The sequence below is a fragment of the Tenrec ecaudatus genome, chromosome 8 (assembly GCF_050624435.1).
Source record: "Tenrec ecaudatus isolate mTenEca1 chromosome 8, mTenEca1.hap1, whole genome shotgun sequence".
NCBI lineage: Eukaryota > Metazoa > Chordata > Mammalia > Afrosoricida > Tenrecidae > Tenrec > Tenrec ecaudatus.
In genome coordinates this window covers 27485119-27502963 of record NC_134537.1, presented here as the reverse complement: position 1 = coordinate 27502963, position 17845 = coordinate 27485119, and the positions used below count along the sequence as shown (strand labels likewise).

Here is a 17845-nt window from a genome sequence, read left to right as displayed (position 1 = left end):
CGAACGTGATGGTGGGACAGGAGGAAAGTAAAAGGAGATACAGGAAAGAACTGGGAGCCAAAGGACATTTATAGAGGTCTAAATATGGAGGTCTGTGTTTATGTAAATGCATTTATATATAATGACGGGGAATAGATCTATGTACATATATTTATTTATAAAGTATTATGGAAGCAGAGGGACATTAGGCCTCCACTTAAATACTCCCTCAATGCAAGAACACTTTGTTCTACTAACCTGCACTCTGTGATGCTCACCTTCCCTGACACAATTGCTAAAGACAAAATGGGTGCATAAGCAAATGTGGTGAAGAAAGCTGATGGTGGCCAGCTATCAAAAGATATAGCATCTGGGACCTCAAAGGCCTGAAGATAAACAAGCAGCCATCTAGCTGAGAAGCAACAAAACCCACATGGACGAAGCACACCATCCTGTGTGATCATGAAGTGTTGATGGGATCAGGTATCAGGCATCAAAGACACAAAACACAACAAAACAAAATCATATTGATGTGAATAAAGGGGAGGGCAGAGTGGAGACCCAAAGCCCATCAGTAGTCAATTGGACACCCCCTGTCAGAGGGTCACAAGGAAGAGACGAGCCAGTCAGGGTGCAGCGTAGCACAGACTAAACACACACAACTTTCCTCTAGTTCTTTAATGTTCCCCCCACCTAGCCCACCCCCACTATCATGAACCCAATTCTACCTTTCAAATCTGTCTAGACCAGAACATGTATACTGGTACAGATAAGAGCTGGAAACATGGGGAATCCAGGACAGATAAACTCCTCAGGACCAATCATGAGAGTAGCGATGTTAGGAGGGTAAGGAGGGCGGGAGTAAGGAGAAATTGATCACAGTAATCTATGTATGGTTCCCCCTCCCAGGGGGCAAACAACATAAAAGTGGGTGAAGGGAGACAGCGGTCGATGTAAGATATGAAAAAAAAAAGAATAATTTATAAATTATCAAGTGGTCATGGGGGAGGAAGGGAAGAAAAAAATGAGCTGCTACTCAGGGTTCAAGTAGAAAGAAAATGTTTTGAAGAAGATGATGGCAGCATATGTACAGATGTGTTTGACACAATGGATATGTGGATGGGTTGTGATGAGTTGTAAGAGCCCCCAATAAAATAACATTTTAAAAAGAGAAAGAAATACTGTCTTCAGAGTGTATACACCTAGATGGAGGATACATTGAGAAGCAATAGCTTCATATTTTGATATTTTTTGTTTAATAAAGGAAACGGCAGTTTTGCAGCAAAAAATAAAAATGAGACTTTTTAACCCTGTAAACAGTGACAGTCTTGGAACCCCTAGAGGCAGTTCCACCCTGTCCCATCGCGTCACTTTGGCTCAAATGACTTGGTGGCAGTGAGTTGTGGAGAGCTCACAACCCACTAGAGACCAGTGGGTTTTTTTCTACCCGTGGGAATATCAGTGAATTAAATTCCCAGCTGTGACATTGCTGGGACCGTGTCCACTTCCAACTACGTAGATGTTTCCTGAGTAGGCCAAGAAGTGCCTTGGCTGCTACGGTGGGGACCGTTCTCAGGTGTGCGTGCTGCGGCACTGCGGAGCCCTCCTTCCTGTCTTCCATTTACGCAGTCACTAGTCTCTAGTGGGTTGTGAGCTGGCCTACTAACTGCAAGGTTAGCAGTTTGAAGCCACTCTGCAGGAGGAAAATGAGGCTCTCCACTCCAGGATAGAAGTAACACCTCAGAAACCCACAAGGAGACTCTGCCCTCTGGGGTCATTGTGAGTTGGAATTCACTCAGTGGCAGTGAGTTTGCCTTTTTGTTTGAGTCCTGTGACAGTTACATAATCTCCTATCAACCTGAGTGAAGGGGTGGAGTCTAACTTGTCAATCGGGTCATAGCCAATGAGGCTTCTGTGTGGGCATGGCCTTCTCCTGAGAATTCTGGGAACCCCTGTATTTCTTCCGTGGAGTCAGGGAGACTCTCTTTCTCTGCTCAGCTCCTGTGAGACATCCCTGAGGAGAAGCTCCATGGATCTATCCTGATGGAGCCCTGGGAACTGGAGGAGCCACATGGAGACCCCTGGCAGTACTGAGATGCTTCTACCACCACTGACTTTGTACCCACTGGCCTGCGATCTTCCTGCATGCGGCATCATTGTATGTGCTGCATGAGTCTGAAGAGGAATTTATAGACTGGTATTGGACATATGAGCTAATATCAGACTTATGGCCTTGATCTTGACTGGGCCGGGATGTGTTCTCAATATGCAATTGCTCTTTTATGTAAAACTCTTACTTATACACACGAGTGTCTCTGAATTTATTTCCCTAGTCAACCCAGACTCACACAAGTCCTAACAACTCAGTCCTTCCCTGCCTGTTGATCCCTGGGTCCCTTCCCACAGGCATCATCGTGGCTCCACCTGCTTTCTGTTCAGCCAGGACAGTTGTAGCTACCACCACCGTGTGGGTTCCAGTCGCCTGCGGCCCCAGCATCCTGACATGGACCTGCACCCTTCTCTTGCCAAAGCCCCTTTGCCGATGTCTCACTGCCAACAGTATTAACACGCCAGCTCTTTGCCTTCCGTGCAGTATGTTCTAGTCTGTTCCCCACTTCACACCCATCTCCCAATGCACCCCGGGCCTCGCTCCTGCTCTGCCTCCTTTCTCTGCTGGTGGAAATTCCCCCCTTTCTGGAAGTCGCCTCAAACCACGCCTCCCGTGTGAATGCACACAGAAAGAGCCTGCATTGTGAGAACCAGGTTTTAATCCTGAATCTCCCCTGGGGGACGTCACTTAATCTGAGGAACAGATTTTTCAAAGACAAAAACATCTACCGTGCAGGAGTGGCAAAGGATTAGGGATAACTGGTAGTTGGCTAAGCTCGAGAGTCATTTTTCTACTCCTGTCAAGATCGATAGCCCCGAAAACCCTAGGGAACCGCTCTCTGTTCGACTCTCCGGCAGTGGGTTCAGTTTTGTAGTTTGGCAGGAAGTGGACGCTCAGTGAAAGGTCGTTCCGATGATGATTTCCGACGTCAACGTTACTGACGGCTGGACCTCTGGTTCTCCCCTGGCCGCGTGTGCCTTGTGACAGCCGGCTGTGGGCAGGATGGCCTGGCTAGGGGGCTGCCAGCCCGCTGCGGGCTCAATGCTCGATGAGTGAAGAAAACCGCAGGAGTCGACGTGGAAACGACCCACGAAGAGGTAGGTGCTGGGGAGACAGGTTTTTCCGGAAACCTGCGCTGAGAAATGAGTGGGTGGAGCCCGGGGCGGGGGCGGAGCCCGGGACTAGGGGCGGGCGAGAGGGCGGGGCCCGGGGAGATAGGTGGGGCGAGGGGCGGGTCCCGGGACAAGGGGCGGGTCCCTGGGAGATAAGTGGGGCGAGGGGCGGGGCCGCGACAAGGGGCGGGGCCCGGGGCAAGGGGCGAGACAAGGGGCGGGGCCCTGGACGAGGGGCGGGTTCCGGGGCAAGGGGCGGGGCCCTGGGAGATAAGTGGGGCGAGCCGGGACTAGGGGCGGGGCCCGGGGCAAGGGGCGAGGGCGGGACAAGGGGCGGGGCCCTGGGCAAGGGCGCGGGCAGGGAGACGGGTGGGGCGAGGGGCGAGGGCGGGGCTTGGCAAGGGCGCCGCCCCGGTCCGTCCGCGATCGCGCTCCGCTGGCTCAGTCCGCCCCGCGCCGGGTCCCGACGCTGCTTCAGGCTCCGGCGGCCGCGCGGCCCGGCGAGCGCGGTGCGGCAGTCGACATGCGCCCCCTGCTCGGCCTCCTCCTGGTCTTCGCCGGCTGTACCCTCGCCCTGTACTTGCTGTCGACTCGGCTGCCCCGCGGGCGGGGACTGGGCTCCGCCGAGGAGACTGGCGGCAGGTTCGTGGCAGGTCGGCGCGGATTCGGGTCCGGAGATGGGGTCTGGGAACAGGATGTTCGGGTTGGGATGTGGGGCTCCCCGCCGTGACTGGAGGTCCAGGTCTGACCCTGGGCCACCCCTCCCTGTCTCGGACCGGTGGCACCTGTCAGGTGAGGGCTGCTTGCAAAGTGTCCCAGGCACGCGGTAGGTGCCTCTGGGTGGGCGCTCTATGGGAGTCGGCCCCGACCCCGCAGACCAGCCTGGGACCAGCCCCCCTCGGGCCTGCTCCTCGCCTCCCCCTCTCCCTGCACCAGGTCTACCCTTGAGACTGAAGAGTCATTCTGTCCTTTGGAGAAATGTTGCAGGGACGGCTTCAAATCAGTCACCAGTTAATGATCAGTTAGTTCTCCCCCTGCCTGTCCACACTTTTCTCCTTCTCGAAAACAACTGGTCCTGCGCGCTTGTCCGGTGGCAGACATTCAGGGTGCCCGGAAGGGAGCCTGGCACCCAGCGTTGTCAGCAGATGCTGTTCGAACATTAGGGCCACTGCGGGGGTCAGACATACCAAGGGAAAGCGTCTGGTGGGAAGTAGACTTTATTCAACTTGGCCTTTGATGGATTGAAAGGCTGTGCAGTTCTCAGCGGCAAAGTAGACTTTACACTGTCACCCTTGAGCAGGAGTCAGAGTGCAGGGAAGGCTAGATTCAGAGCAGGATAAACTACAGGGGGTGGCTCAAACCCTGACTTATTCAGAAAGTTATGTTTATGATGTGGGACAGATATGCGTGCCTGGAGAATCTTTAATTGACCTGTTTGTGCCTCAAGAGCAACGTGAAGAGTGAACTGCACTTGACCTAAACTGGAAGGAGGGGGGCACCCTAAAAGGAAGGAGATGTAGGATGTTATTGACTTACCTGACGACGAATCCATTTGCTTCCTCAGAAAAGATGATGAAATCTGAGAGTTAAGAGAGAACTTAATGATTCTCTAACACTAGCTCTTCATTTTTTAGATAAATTGAGTCCCCGAGGTCAACGACAAATGCCACAAACCACATGCTCGATAAGTGCTTGGGGAAGCTCTGTACTCACACGAGACAGAACAAGACCAGCTTCAGTTGTAGCCACTGGTTCTCCATGACCAGCAAGGGCCCTGTTGTGGCTGCTGCAGACCGGTGTTCCATGCTCACACCTCCTGCGCTGCAGTCGAAGGAGACGCTCCCTGTTTCTTCCCCACACAGAACAGATACAGACAGGGGGTTGGCCAGGTGTCATATGGTGCTTTGTACATGTGCAAAAGACAGGGAAAGTCACTCTTTGTCCATAACGGGGGGAAGGCAAAAGACCAGAAAAGAAAGAGAGCTCCAGTTTCAAACCTCTTTATCAAAGAATGTACTGGGACCACGGCTTCATCTCAGATAGGAAATGTGGAAGCAGACTGTCCTTTCAACATGGAAACTAGCCCAGAGAGTATTTACCTATATACATGCCTATATTCATACTTCTATAAATGTCTTTTGCCTCCTAATTCTTTCTTCTATTTCCTTTTACTTTCCTCCTGTCTCACTATCATGTTCAACTTTCATTTGGCTCTCAGTAATTCCTTTTGGCTACCTTGCACTTGATCAAACCCCACCAGACATTCTTTTTTTGCCACCAGGCATTCTATGCCCTCCTCGCCATCGATTTTAGATCTCTTGTTGTTCCCTTGTCCCTGGGTTTGTTGGCTCTCCCTTCCCTTTCCCCCACCTCCTCCTCTCCCATTTACCCCTGGAACCTTTGGTTCTGTTGTTTTCTCCTCGGGATTGTAAACAATCCCGCCTATTTTATATAAATAAACATGGAAAGAAAACAAAGCCTATAAATAGTTCCAGGTCTGTCTGCTGACCCTTATGAATGTTTTCCAATTGGGTCTGATGAGGCGCCAAGCTCTGCCCCCAAAGTCAGAAGTCTCTTTTTGGGAATTCCTTGGGGACTTGGTTGCTTTGCTCCCCTTGCTGCTCTGTTGTGTTATCTATTAGTAGTTATGAAGTGATAGCTCATAGTAAGCTTTATTTTCTTCTCATACTCATTGTGGTTTGCTCCCCATTTCCTTCCACTCTCCTCTGCCAGGTCCCTGTCCAGTTCTTGTCTCTACAGATTGGCTTATCCTGGATTTCTTATACCGAAAAATCATACAAACAAACCCAAAAAACTAGGTCTAGACAAGGCACAGAAAAACTGCAATCCAAGAGAAAGCAGAAAATATGAAACAACTTTAAAATGCTTCAAAAGGCGAGATCAAATGGTAGCGTAATACATTTTAGCCTAACTTTGACTTTACAGTGCCCTCTAGCTGATAGCAGGGCTGTCCACATGGGGACTTAGTCCACGTTGGGACCCAGTAAATGGATTTTGGGCTTCCGCCGTCTCATCCAGAGCCTTTTGCAAATGGGATGTGTGAATTTAAGCTCTGACACCATTCTCGTTTTTGGATTGGGTTTTATTATTTCCAGCCCTTGGGTCACGCAGGCAAAACCAGGGCCCTTCTGTCTGTCTTCTCTGCTACCCAACATCTTGGGCTCATGTGGTGTTCCCAGCAGATCAGCGTGCACCAGCAAGTTGCTAGACATATTATGGAAAAAGGTAACAGTAAGGCCGATCTGAACTCACGTTCCCATCTGCTTCACCAACGCCCCAGGTCGCTGTGGTTCCCCTCAGACCTGGCCGAGCTGCGGGAGCTGTCTGAGGTCCTTCGAGAGTACCGGAAGGAGCACCAGGCCTACGTGTTCCTGCTCTTCTGCAGCACCTACCTCTACAAACAGGGCTTTGCCATCCCTGGCTCCAGCTTCCTGGTCAGTACCCAGACTGCTTTCCGAGCCTGCCACCACCCTGTCTGTCTGCTGTAGTTTCTGTTTGTAGCCGTTCCCCTGTGTCACAGGTTTAGTTGCTCTACCTGCATGACCTTAGGCCTCTCTCAGACAATGACTCTTGTTATCTGATATTTTGCAATTCTGTTGTGAAAACAGCCAAAGGCACTGCCATCCAGTCCACTCGGACGCATAACCACCCTATGGGGCAGGGTAGAACTGCTCCTGTGGGCTTCTGAGACGGTAACCCTTTATGGGACTCAAAAGCCTCATCTTTCTCCCGGGGAGCAACTGGTGGTTTCAAACTGCTAACCCTAACGGTTAGCAGCCCAATGCACAACCACAACGCTACCAGGCCTTCTATGTTGTTATTAGGCGCTGCCAGTTCTGTCTTGACTCATAGTGACCGTGTGCGCAGCAGAAGGAAGCACTGCCTGGTCCTGCACCATCCTCACAATTGAGTCTGTGCCCATTGTTGAAGCCACCGTGTCAGTTCATCTCAATGAAGGTCTTGGCCGTTTGCACCGACGTGCTCCGTCACCAAGCATCATGTCCTTTTCCAGAAACTGATCTTTCCTGAGAACCTGCTTATAGCAACAGTGAGAAATCTGTCCAAGTAATGACACATGTCTGGCAGTAACAAACATGAGCTGCCTGCCCAGTGGACGGCAGTGGAGGGAAGCCAGCATTGCATGTTGTTCCCTGCCTGGAGTGGCCGGAGGACCTCGTCTCCAAGGGGCCACCAGGGTCCTAGGCAGAGGAAAAGGGGCTAGAGTGAGCCTGGTGGAGATGGGATGCTCCCCAGTAGGTCCTGGGTGCCCCCAGAAGACAGAGGTCAAGAGGAAATGGAACCCCCAGCTTCCAATCATGAAGGGCAGCAGGGACAGGCCATGGTAAGGGTCCCCTGGGGGGCATAGGTCCCAAGACCTGTGGGACCCCACATCAGCTGACTGGCACCTGTGCAGCCCTATACGCTTCCCTGATGCCCCCTCTTGAGTGGACATAGCTAAGGGGTGGGGCAGACTACCTGGGCAGGTGAGTGGCCAGCAGCAGCTGCAGTTTAAGGTGAAGGGCAGAGGCCGGGCCTGGCTGTCACAGCCTTTGAGGAAGCTCTGGATTCTCACTTCTCATGGGGACATGGAGGTGGGAGGGGCAGGCTGCCCAGTGAGAGCTGGAGGAAACCCCTGTGTGGGGCTGTGGGGGGAGGGCGGGGACCAGCAGTGGGGTGCGGCACCCCCTCCCTCCAGGCTATACAGAGGGAGCCTCCTGCCCCTGACAAAGCCACTAGGGCTGTGTTGGGGTTGTTGGAAGGTTGAGTTGGGCTACGCAGCCTGACAATATGGTGAGGCCCCCTGTGGGCAGTGGTCAGGGCCAGGCTCTCCTGGGGCATTGTGGGAAGAGGAAGGTGGCAGAGGCCAGTGTCCTTGGCAGCGGCCCAGTGGGATCTTTGCAGCACAGGTGAGCGGGGAGGTGATGTGGCCATCCATTTTGATGTGACTCCAACCACTGGTTTGGGGAGGTAGCCAGGCTGCTAAATACACCCAGGAGTGGGTGTGTTTAATCTTCCTTATAAGACTACTACGGGCATGTTTCTACAGGTGACTGACTCGGGGTGACGTGGTGAACAGGTGGCAGGGCTGGGCTCTGTCTTTACTCTTTGTTATGGGGCTTTGTTTCTAAGGCATTGCTGGCTTTGGAAAGCGGCATTTCTCACACACACGCTCTGGGCTGGATAAATTTGTTCTCAGAATTTTCATAATGTTCTGCTGTTGGCAATATATTGATCTGGTACTAAAAATATATGTAACCAACACTTGCCAATTCAGCACTTTTCACACGTGTAAGTCAGTGACATTGATCATGCTCGTCACGCCGGGCAGCCACCACTGCTGTCCTTACCCAATGAGCCCCCAGCTGTTTTGAGAAACTCGATGTCCCCCTGAGGAATGACCCCCACCACCCCTCTTGCTCCTGGTGACCATGAGTCAAGCAAGTCTACATAGCAGCCTCTCATGTCAGTAGGATCCTATGATAACGTCTGTTGTCCCCAGCATATGTTTCCTTGGGTCACGCATGTTGTATGTATCAGAACATCAGCTTTGTATGGCTGACCAACACTCTATTTTATAAATATCTCACATTTAAAAGAAAACATCTGGCTTGGTATTGGTGGCTCTTCAGGTTGGTTGGCACTGTTTTAAGTTGCTGTTCTTTTAGAAACGCTGTTTCCTCCACTCGTCTGTGAATTCCTGGAGGGCGGTGGGCCTGTTCCTTAGCCTCTGCCTTTGCGTTCCTGGGCCTGGTCCAGGGACGCGCCTGGAGGGCTCCCGGTGATGCTGGGCTGAAGGGGCTGGGACGTCTCCCAGCACAGCGTGAGCAAGGGCCCGGTTTCCCGGGTGCGGTGGAGTCCATTGTCCTTTAGGGTTGAGAAGGGACGTGCCCTTCCCTCTCCGCGGCAATTTGAGCGGCGCCTCAGACGCGATGTAAAGAGCCCGATGGTGTGGGCCGGTGTTGGGCTGCTCACCGAAGGCTGTCCGTTTAAAGCCACCGGCCAGAAAGGTCAGGCTTCCTAAGCCCATAAAGCATGCCCGTCTCAGAAACCCATCGGGGCAGTTCTGCCCTGTCCTAGAGGGCCGCGGTGAGGCGGGGCTGACGCGATGGCAGGGAGTGTGGCTTTGGAGTTTTGAGAGGTTGGTTTGAGCCCCAGCTGGGTGGCCATTGTCAATCCACGTAGCTTCTCCAGCCCCGTTTAGTCATCTGAGAAATGGAGAGGCTGCTAGATCGGACAGACTCCCGACGATGGTGGTGTGAGTGGACTGACAGAAACGGTGGGAGCAGAGGCCCTGCGTGGTGAAGAGGCTGGCACGCGGTGCGGAGGGAGCGAATGGCGGGAGGACCTGAAAGACCCCCGCTCTCTTGCTCCCTCCCTGCCCCACCGTTTATCTGAATTCTGGGATCAGGCTGGATCCACGAATTCAATTTCTTTGTTGGAAATGGGAAAAATACACCCAGTGTTGATACCAAGAAAGACAGGGCAGTAAGGCAGGTCTGGAGGCGGAGGGCCGATGCTTGGGGATACCTCTGCGCCCTGCCTTCACTCTTGAGCTGATCCTGCCCCTCTTGGGGGCTGCCCACCCAGCCCAGGGGGAATCTGGCCTTTGCCTTGGGTTATCTCCCCGTAAAGTGGGGCCCTTTCTTACCCACAGAGGCGAGAACCCTTACCCAAACTTTAGAGCTGCAGAGTCCCAGGCCAGGACTGTCGTTCTCACACTGCCCCACGTGCTCATGGCTGACCCATTGGCTCTTCACAGAACGTGTTAGCCGGGGCCCTGTTCGGGCCGTGGCTGGGCCTTCTGCTGTGCTGCGTGCTGACCTCAGTGGGGGCCACGTGCTGCTATCTGCTCTCCGGTGCTTTTGGCAAGCAGCTGGTGGTCTCCTACTTCCCCGAGAAAGTGGCCCTGCTGCAGAGGAAGGTAAGGGGCTGCACATGACATGCTGGGCCCCGAAGCCCTGAGGGTAGTGACGAGCGGGGTTTCCCACAGCGAGCGAAGTCTCTTGCTGGCCGAGACCCTGGGGCTTAGGGGTTCTTTTATATATACACAAACATACATTTAACTTTGTGTGTATTTACATATATATATATATATATATAACATTAGAGAACACTGAGGAAGTTCAAAATGGGACAAGGATAAGCCAACTCCAGGGATTTATTTATCACCCGGATGAGGGCGACCATTGTTGACAGGGTCATCCTGGTGTCCAAGAGTTTGCTGGGATGCGGAGCTCTCAGAGAACACGGAGGTCACAGGAGGCTGTCACATGAACTCAGTGGCAGCAGATGAAGCTAATGGTCCCCGGGGGGCTCGAGGAGCAGGCCTGGGCGGGCTGGGAGGTCGGGGAGCTTCCACCACATGCCCACAGGTCCAGCGCTCTCCCCGAGGCAATCCGGATGGGGCTTGTGGCCCGGTGGCCTGGGGGTTCTTTAGATGCTGCGGAAGGCACAGACCAAGCTCCCACTGTGACTGCGCAAGGGCCGGGCCTCTCTGAGCCTCGGCACCCTCAGTTTTCACATGGGGCCTGGACCCGGGCCGGCTGCTGGAAGAATAGCGAGCCGAGTCCTCGGCGTTTGGCAGCACCTGGTTACGCGGGCATACACCTGGGCACCGTTGCCCCTAACGGCCTGGTCCTTGTTTGCTGCAGGTGGAAGAGAACCGAAACAGCCTGTTTTTTTTCCTCCTGTTTTTGAGACTTTTCCCCATGACGCCGAACTGGTTCCTGAACCTCTCAGCCCCGATTCTCAACATCCCCATCGTGCAGTTCTTCTTCTCCGTGCTCATTGGTAAGCTGCTGGTCGGGGGCGGGGTCTCCAGGGGGAGGGGAGGTGGGGCGGGGGGTAGTTGTCCCCTGCCTGTGAGACCACCAGCTCCCCAGGGTGCAAAGTACAGGTGCCTGCTTTTTCAACCTACTCAAGCGGCAGCACTAAACTGGGAGAAAAGAGCATTTTCCCCCCTACAAATGAAATGCATTGAGAGCTACCTGGCATGAGGGGCTGGGACTGGCAGGGAGAAGGCAGTGCCTCCAGGCTGGGCAGGAGCAGCGGGGCTGGTCGAGGCTGTGTGGGCAGGAGAGCCGGGCAAGGGGCTTTCCCGTCTGCCCGTGACCCCTGTTCTGATCTGCTGAGGAGGAGCATCGGGTTCCCTCTCGCCCTTTGACCTTTCTCTGACTTTCCTTGTAAGAGTGGTGTGGGGGCCACGTCTGACCACTGACCTCACGAGGGACGGGGGGTGGGGTGGGGTGGGAGGGATAAGAGTTAACTTCAGCTCAAGGCCTGTTCCTCCGAGGCTGACATCAGACAGGTGTCCCCTCTTTAACCTTTTCTTCCTGCCCCCCCACCCCCCCGTTCCTCCTAAGACCTCTCGGCTGCTCTGCTGGGCTTGAAAACTCACTATAAGGGCCACACAGAACCACCGACAATGGTGACGGGCTGATAGGGAAGTGAGCAGGGTGCAGTGGGTGCGGAGCCTCTTCCCAGACATGCCCATGAGCACACACTTGGCCTCTCAGCCACAGCCCCTTGGCTTCCCGCTGAATTTGGAAAGGCCTTAGAAAGCCTCTCAAGTGCTGCCAAGAGATGCCCAAAGGGTAGGCACCCCACTCCACCCTCAGCTCAGCGTGGAGGTGCTCCGCCGTAGCTCTGTGGATGAGTGAACGTAGCTTCCCAGATAAGGGCCCCATTGTGCAAGCCAGCCTCCTGCCCACAGGTGCTCAGGTTGGCTCGCTCTCTGCTGGGAAGCCCACTGCTCTGACTCGTGCTCTCGGTGTGGCTGCTGTGCTGTCACCACCCGTCTGCCATCTGTCAGCCTGTCACCCCAGCTCTGTCTTCTGGACCCAGGAGGTTCAGGGATCTCATGGTCCCAAGGACGCGCTCCCCTACCCTGGCCCTTCCTTAATGGTAGTGAGAGCCTTCCTGCCTGCCTGCCTCTGCAAGGGCTCATTTTAAACCCAGCCTGGTGGCAGAGTGGCCAATCCCACGTTAAAGTTCCACACACCCCGAGCATGGTCCTACCCGGTCATTGGTGGGAGGTTTCAAAGACCGTGGCTGCAAACGCTGCTGGGCCCAAAGGGGCTGGGACAGGAGCAGTGCTGCCCAAAGCGCAGACTGTGGACCGCTTTTAGCAGACTGCTAAAGTCAAGGGGCTGCTTAAGGGTGGAGATTGGAGTCTTGTCAACGCCTCTCCCCAGAGATAACAAACCAGAATCTTAGAGACAGGTCTCAGGAATATGCTTTGTCATTCATTCCCTAGTCAGCGGTTCTAGGTTCTAATAGAAATTTTGCTAATTGCTTGGGGAGCTATTAAAAGTCCCTGCTTTAAGGCCACAGCACACGACAATTAAGTCATAACCTCGGGGTGGGGCTCTGGGAGCAACAGTTTTTAGGATTTCCCAGGAGGCCCCAATGTCCACGGGGAGTAAGACCCCAGCAGGAGCTCTGCCTGAGGTTTACAATCTGCTGGACTAGTGAATTCTGAAGTCTCAATGTTAATATCTTGTGACACCAGTATTTTTTCAACCTATAAATAGGAGTGATAGTTTATGAGCCTAAAGTAAACCTTCCGTAGATCATGGCAGGAAGGAGAACTCAGGGCTTCCAGGTAAAAAATAACGAGTCTGTGGTTGAGCAGCTGCTATTAATAAGGAAGGCCCGGGAGAAATTGAGATATTGAAGCAAGGTCCACCACCCATCAGTCTTGTCAGATGTCCTTTCAGACCGAATGTCTCAGCAGCTCAGGTCATGTCAGCTGGTAGCTGAGCTAAGCAGCACTGGATTTTGGAAGACTTAGCCCTAGGTCTGTCCCAACACCCCTGCCCCGGTCTGACACTCCGCGTGACCTAGAATGGCTTGTGAGCTTGAGGCTTCCTCACCTGCAGAAATGGCCTGGATGACCCGGAGCTCCGAAATCCATCGGGATCTCTGGGGTGCGGGGCACTTTTAAAGTAGAGGTCCTTGGACCTCAGACCTGGTTAACCAGAAACTGAGGGATGTCGTGCAAGGATTTGTTTCAGATGATGGGATCCTTTGGGATCCAGTGGGTTCCATCACCTTGTAGAGAAGGAAGGGACAGTGAACACCATGAAAAGTAGTATTTCGAAAAAGCTGAAGAAAATGGAAACAAGCCCAGGAAAGCCAAAGAATGACCCCACATATATCCCGCCTGAATTTAGACTCTCTCAAGACCATACTGGACACATGGGACACCACTGACAGTGACCCGATGAACTGTGCAGCGACATCCAGAACACCGTCCGCGACAAGTGCAGAAGGTCAGGAGAAGAGAAGACCAAAGTGGATGTCAAAGAGACTCCGGAACTTGCTCTTGAATCCAGAGAAGCTACAGGGGACCGAAGGACCGAGGGAGTGAGCGAGCTGAAGAAAGGTTTCCAAGGGCTGCTTGTGGAGGCCAAGTAAAGAATTAGGATGAAGTGGGCAGACAGCTGGACTTAGAAAGGCAAAGGGGACAACGTTGTTCGGCATTTCCTCAGCTGAAAGAGCTGAAGAAAAAGCCAAGCCCCGAGTTGCAGTACTGAAGGATACTGTGGACAAATACTGAACGATGCAGGCACCATCAGAAGAGAAGACGGAAGGGACCCACAGCGCCCTGCACAAAAGGACCGGTCGACATTAAGCCATTTCGAGACGTGGCCTCTGATCAAGAACGGATGGTATTGAAAGAAGACGTTCAAGCTGCGCTCAAGGCAGTGGCAAAAACACGGCTTTGGGAATTCATGGAAAACAAGCATTCCTCATCTATGCCAAGAAATTTGGAAGAGAGCTACCTGGACAGTTGACTGGAAGAGATCCATGTATGTGCCCAAGCCAAAGAAAGGCCGCCCAACAGAATGCACAAGTTACAGAGCAATAGCACTGATATCATCTGCAAGTAAAATTTTGCTGAAGATCATTCAACAATGGTTGCAGCAGTACATCGACAGGGAGCTGCTATAAATTCAGGCCGAATTCAGAAGAGCAGGTGGAACAAGGGATACCATTGCAGATGTCCAGTGGCAGAGGCTTGCGTGAAGCAGCGAATCCCAGAAAGACATTGTTTTGGGTTTCACGGACGAGGTAAAGGCACTCCGCTGGGCAGCTCCTCGAAAGCTGTGGGTGTAACATGGGGAGGACTGGGCCTCCCAGAGCCCTTCCTTGTGCTCACCATGACCCTGCACACACACCAAGAGGAAGTCAGCCCAGCAAAACAAGGGGATTCAACGTGGTTTCCCATCAGGAAGGACGTGTGCCAGAGTTGTACCCTTGCATCTGCTCCCTTTAATCCATATGCTGAGTAAATCGTCCAGGAGGCTAGACTCTCTGAAGAAGACTGCAGCATCACAACCAGAATTCACGCAGTGACACCTGTCCACAACCACGGCTTCTGATAAACCTGGCTTGCTTTCATCTTGTGCGCACTGCAAATCCCAGCGTGTGTCCTTCCGTACCTGTGGCCGGCCTCCAGCGAATGAGTGACCCGATGAATTCTTGTATGAAATGGGCTCCAGGGTCTCATTCTTTACGTCCTTACTCGTTTGGCTTTCCAAACGTATTTAACATTTTAATCTTATTATGAAACAACTGTATATATATATTTAAACCACCTCAAGTCCTTTTTGGATGAGGCAGGTTATATGGGAAGGGAAGAGAGGAGGGGAAAGGGTGAGAAAAAGATGGAAAGAAGTCATATGCTTAGGGGTCAGGCAAAAACCAAAACTAAGAACAAAGCCCATATGGAAGAAGCACACTGGCCTGTGTGATCATGAAGTGTCGATAGAATCAGGTATCAAAGACCCAGAACAAAAAAATCACATCAATGTGAATGAGAGGGAGTGCAGAGTGGAGACCCAAAGCCCATCTGTAGACAGTTGGACATCCCCTTACAGAAGAGTTGTGGGGAGGAGACGAGTCAGTCAGGGTGCAGCATAACACTGATGAAACATACTACTTTCTTCTAGTTCTTTAATGCTTCCCTCCCGCCCCATCATGACCCCAATTCTACCTTACAAATCTGGCTAGACCAGAGCACGTACATGGTACTGATAAGAGCTGGAAAAACAGGGAATCCAGGACAGATAACCCTCTCAGGACCAATATTGAGAGTAGCCATACCAGGAGGGTAAGAGGAAGGTGGGGGAGAAATAGGGGGAACCTATCACAATGATCTACTTATAACCCCCTCTCAGGGGGGTGGAAAACAGAAAAGTGGGTGAAGAGAGACATCGGTCAGTGTGAGACATGAAAATATAATTTATAAATTATCAAGAGTTCTTGAGGGAGGGAAGTGTGGGGGAGGGTGGGGAAAAATGAGGAGCTGATACCAAGGGCTCAAGTAGACAGAAAATGTTTTGAAAATGAGGATGGCAACAAATGTACAAATGTGTTTGACACAATGGGTGGATGGATAGATTGTGATAAGAGTTGTACGAGCCCCCAATAAAATGATTTCAAAACAAAACAAAACGGGGGCCTGTGTGAATTTCTGATGATTGCTTGGCAAGGTTCTTTTTCCAAGTGTTTCTGCTCCCAGTAACAGGCTCTTTGCCCCCTTCCCCTTCCAGGCTTGATCCCGTACAATTTCATCTGCGTGCAGACGGGCTCCATCCTGTCAACAATCACCTCTCTGGACGCTCTGTTCTCCTGGGAAACCATCCTGAAGCTGCTGGCCATTGCCCTGGTGGTCTTAGTTCCGGGCACCCTCATTAAAAAATTCAGCCAGAAACACCTGCATTTGGAAGAAACAAGCACTGTTAATCACCTAACTAGAAAAGACACGTGACCTGGGTTTTCTGGCCCCCACGTCCGTGGACTGGACTGTTTATGAGAGGCAAGGGTACGGTCCTCTAAAGCCCCTCCTTGTTTTGAAATGACTGGAAACTGATGATTTGGACACTGTTCATCGGTGGGCAAGGCCTTGTTATAAAAGACTGCTTTCTAGAAGGTGAATTATATCAGGTTTGTTCTCGACCCAGCCCTGCTCTGGCAGAGAATTCTGGGAAATGGGTGGCATCCTCGAAAATGCTGTCTGTGGGTTACTAACTAGCAAGGGGACTCAGGAGAGTCTGTTGTGTTTGCCTCATGTCAACCCTCGAGCTGCCGCAGGAGAGCAAGCAGATGGTCCTTCCCTGGGCACCCTGGTGGTGCAGCGGGTTAGGCATTGGGCTGCCTACCTCCAGGTTGGCAGCTCAAACCTAACACAGGAGGAAGATGAGGCACTCCGCTCCTGTTAAGATTTACAGCCTCAGAAAGGAAGGGGCAGGTCTACTCTGTGGTGTGGGGTGGCTTTGGGTCAGAGCTGACTGGGTGGGTGGGTGGCAGTGGGCATGGAGGGTTCCCTGGCAAGGCTAGGCTGTTGTGACAGGGACCTCCTATTATACCCTCCCTGGCATGATTCGGATAGACAATGACCCGTGCACCCACATCAGTTCTGTTTGTCTGTTGAAGTGTTCTTCATGTCATTTTGTGTTGATGACCTACCTCCTCCATAAGACCAGGGAAACAAACTGACAAAGTGCACAAGCCTCTGCAGGCAGCTCAGAGGCCCCGTGCTTGCTGGCGTGCTGTGGGTCCTCAGACACACCGTCGGCACCGCGCATAGCAAACCTCCTCCTGGTTGCCGATCTTGACAAGCAGGCTGATGGCCCACAGACCACTACAAGTGAATGGAGTGAACTCAGACAGGGAGCTAGCCTTCCCTGTCCCAGTGGGTGAGGGCCCTCCACTCAGTGAGCCACATGACCATCATACATCTATCTGTCCTTGCTGTGTGAGCTCCATTGAACCTTCTGCTGGATGCGGTCAGCACACCGGGACATCAAGCAGTTGTGCTTTCTAAATGTTTTTCGTTTTGTCATTAGCAATAACCGCATCTCTTACTGCCAGAAGAAACCTCTGGTTCCTGGCTCTGCGAGTGCGTGGTGGTTTTCAAGGATCTGTAGCCCTCGTTGCTTCCGTGGCTGGAGGACTGAGTTGGCACAGCTCTGGGCTAATGGTTCCGAGGGTACAAGGAGCTCTGTGGCTGCACGAGTCGCTCAGCACCGCCTGACCGACTGCGGCCCCTCGGCATCCTCTGCTGGGTTTTTCACTTGGCTCAGCCAAGATTCCTGCCAAGCGCTTTCATCTGGTTCTCTTGTTCTGTATGAGTTCTTGGGACTACCCCTGTTAAGTAGGAAGTCTGGATTCCCACGTTGGGTTTTACGGACCTGGAATAACCCTTCCACACCAAAGAGTTCATTTTAAAAATGTGTTTTGTGTGCAAAAAGGCTTGATTGTAATAGTGGGCATGGGGTAGGGACAGACTGGACTTGGAAGTCGTGGCCCTGCTCTGGGGAGGGGAGTGGAGGGGGAAGGGGAGGGGGACAGGAGCTTGGTGTGTCCTGTGCCCTCTCTCAGGGTCCTCGGAGAGTCTGCCCTCCATTTCCCAACATTGTGCCTTTCTCATTTGTGAGTTTACAGGCAGCCAGTTTCCCAATAAATATGGCTATACGTGTTCTGTGTGGTGCTGGTTTGCTGCAAATGTTCACCTCCCCTACCGGCGGGAATCGGGATTGGTTGAACATCTGACGAGCTCAGTGGTGTTTGAACTCTCCACCCTCAGTATGCTTCCAATCAGCACCACTCATTG

General features: G+C 52.6%; 1 protein-coding gene across 1 annotated transcript; it reads left to right on the top strand.

The window, feature by feature from the left end:
- Positions 1–3650: 3650 nt before the first annotated feature.
- Positions 3651–17558, top strand: TMEM41A (transmembrane protein 41A). Its single transcript, XM_075556168.1, has 5 exons — positions 3651–3843; positions 6503–6656; positions 9983–10144; positions 10875–11013; positions 15783–17558. The coding sequence occupies exons 1-5, from the start codon at positions 3725–3727 to the stop codon at positions 15998–16000; spliced, it is 792 nt and encodes a 263-aa protein (XP_075412283.1). The 5' UTR covers positions 3651–3724; the 3' UTR covers positions 16001–17558.
- Positions 17559–17845: the final 287 nt, after the last annotated feature.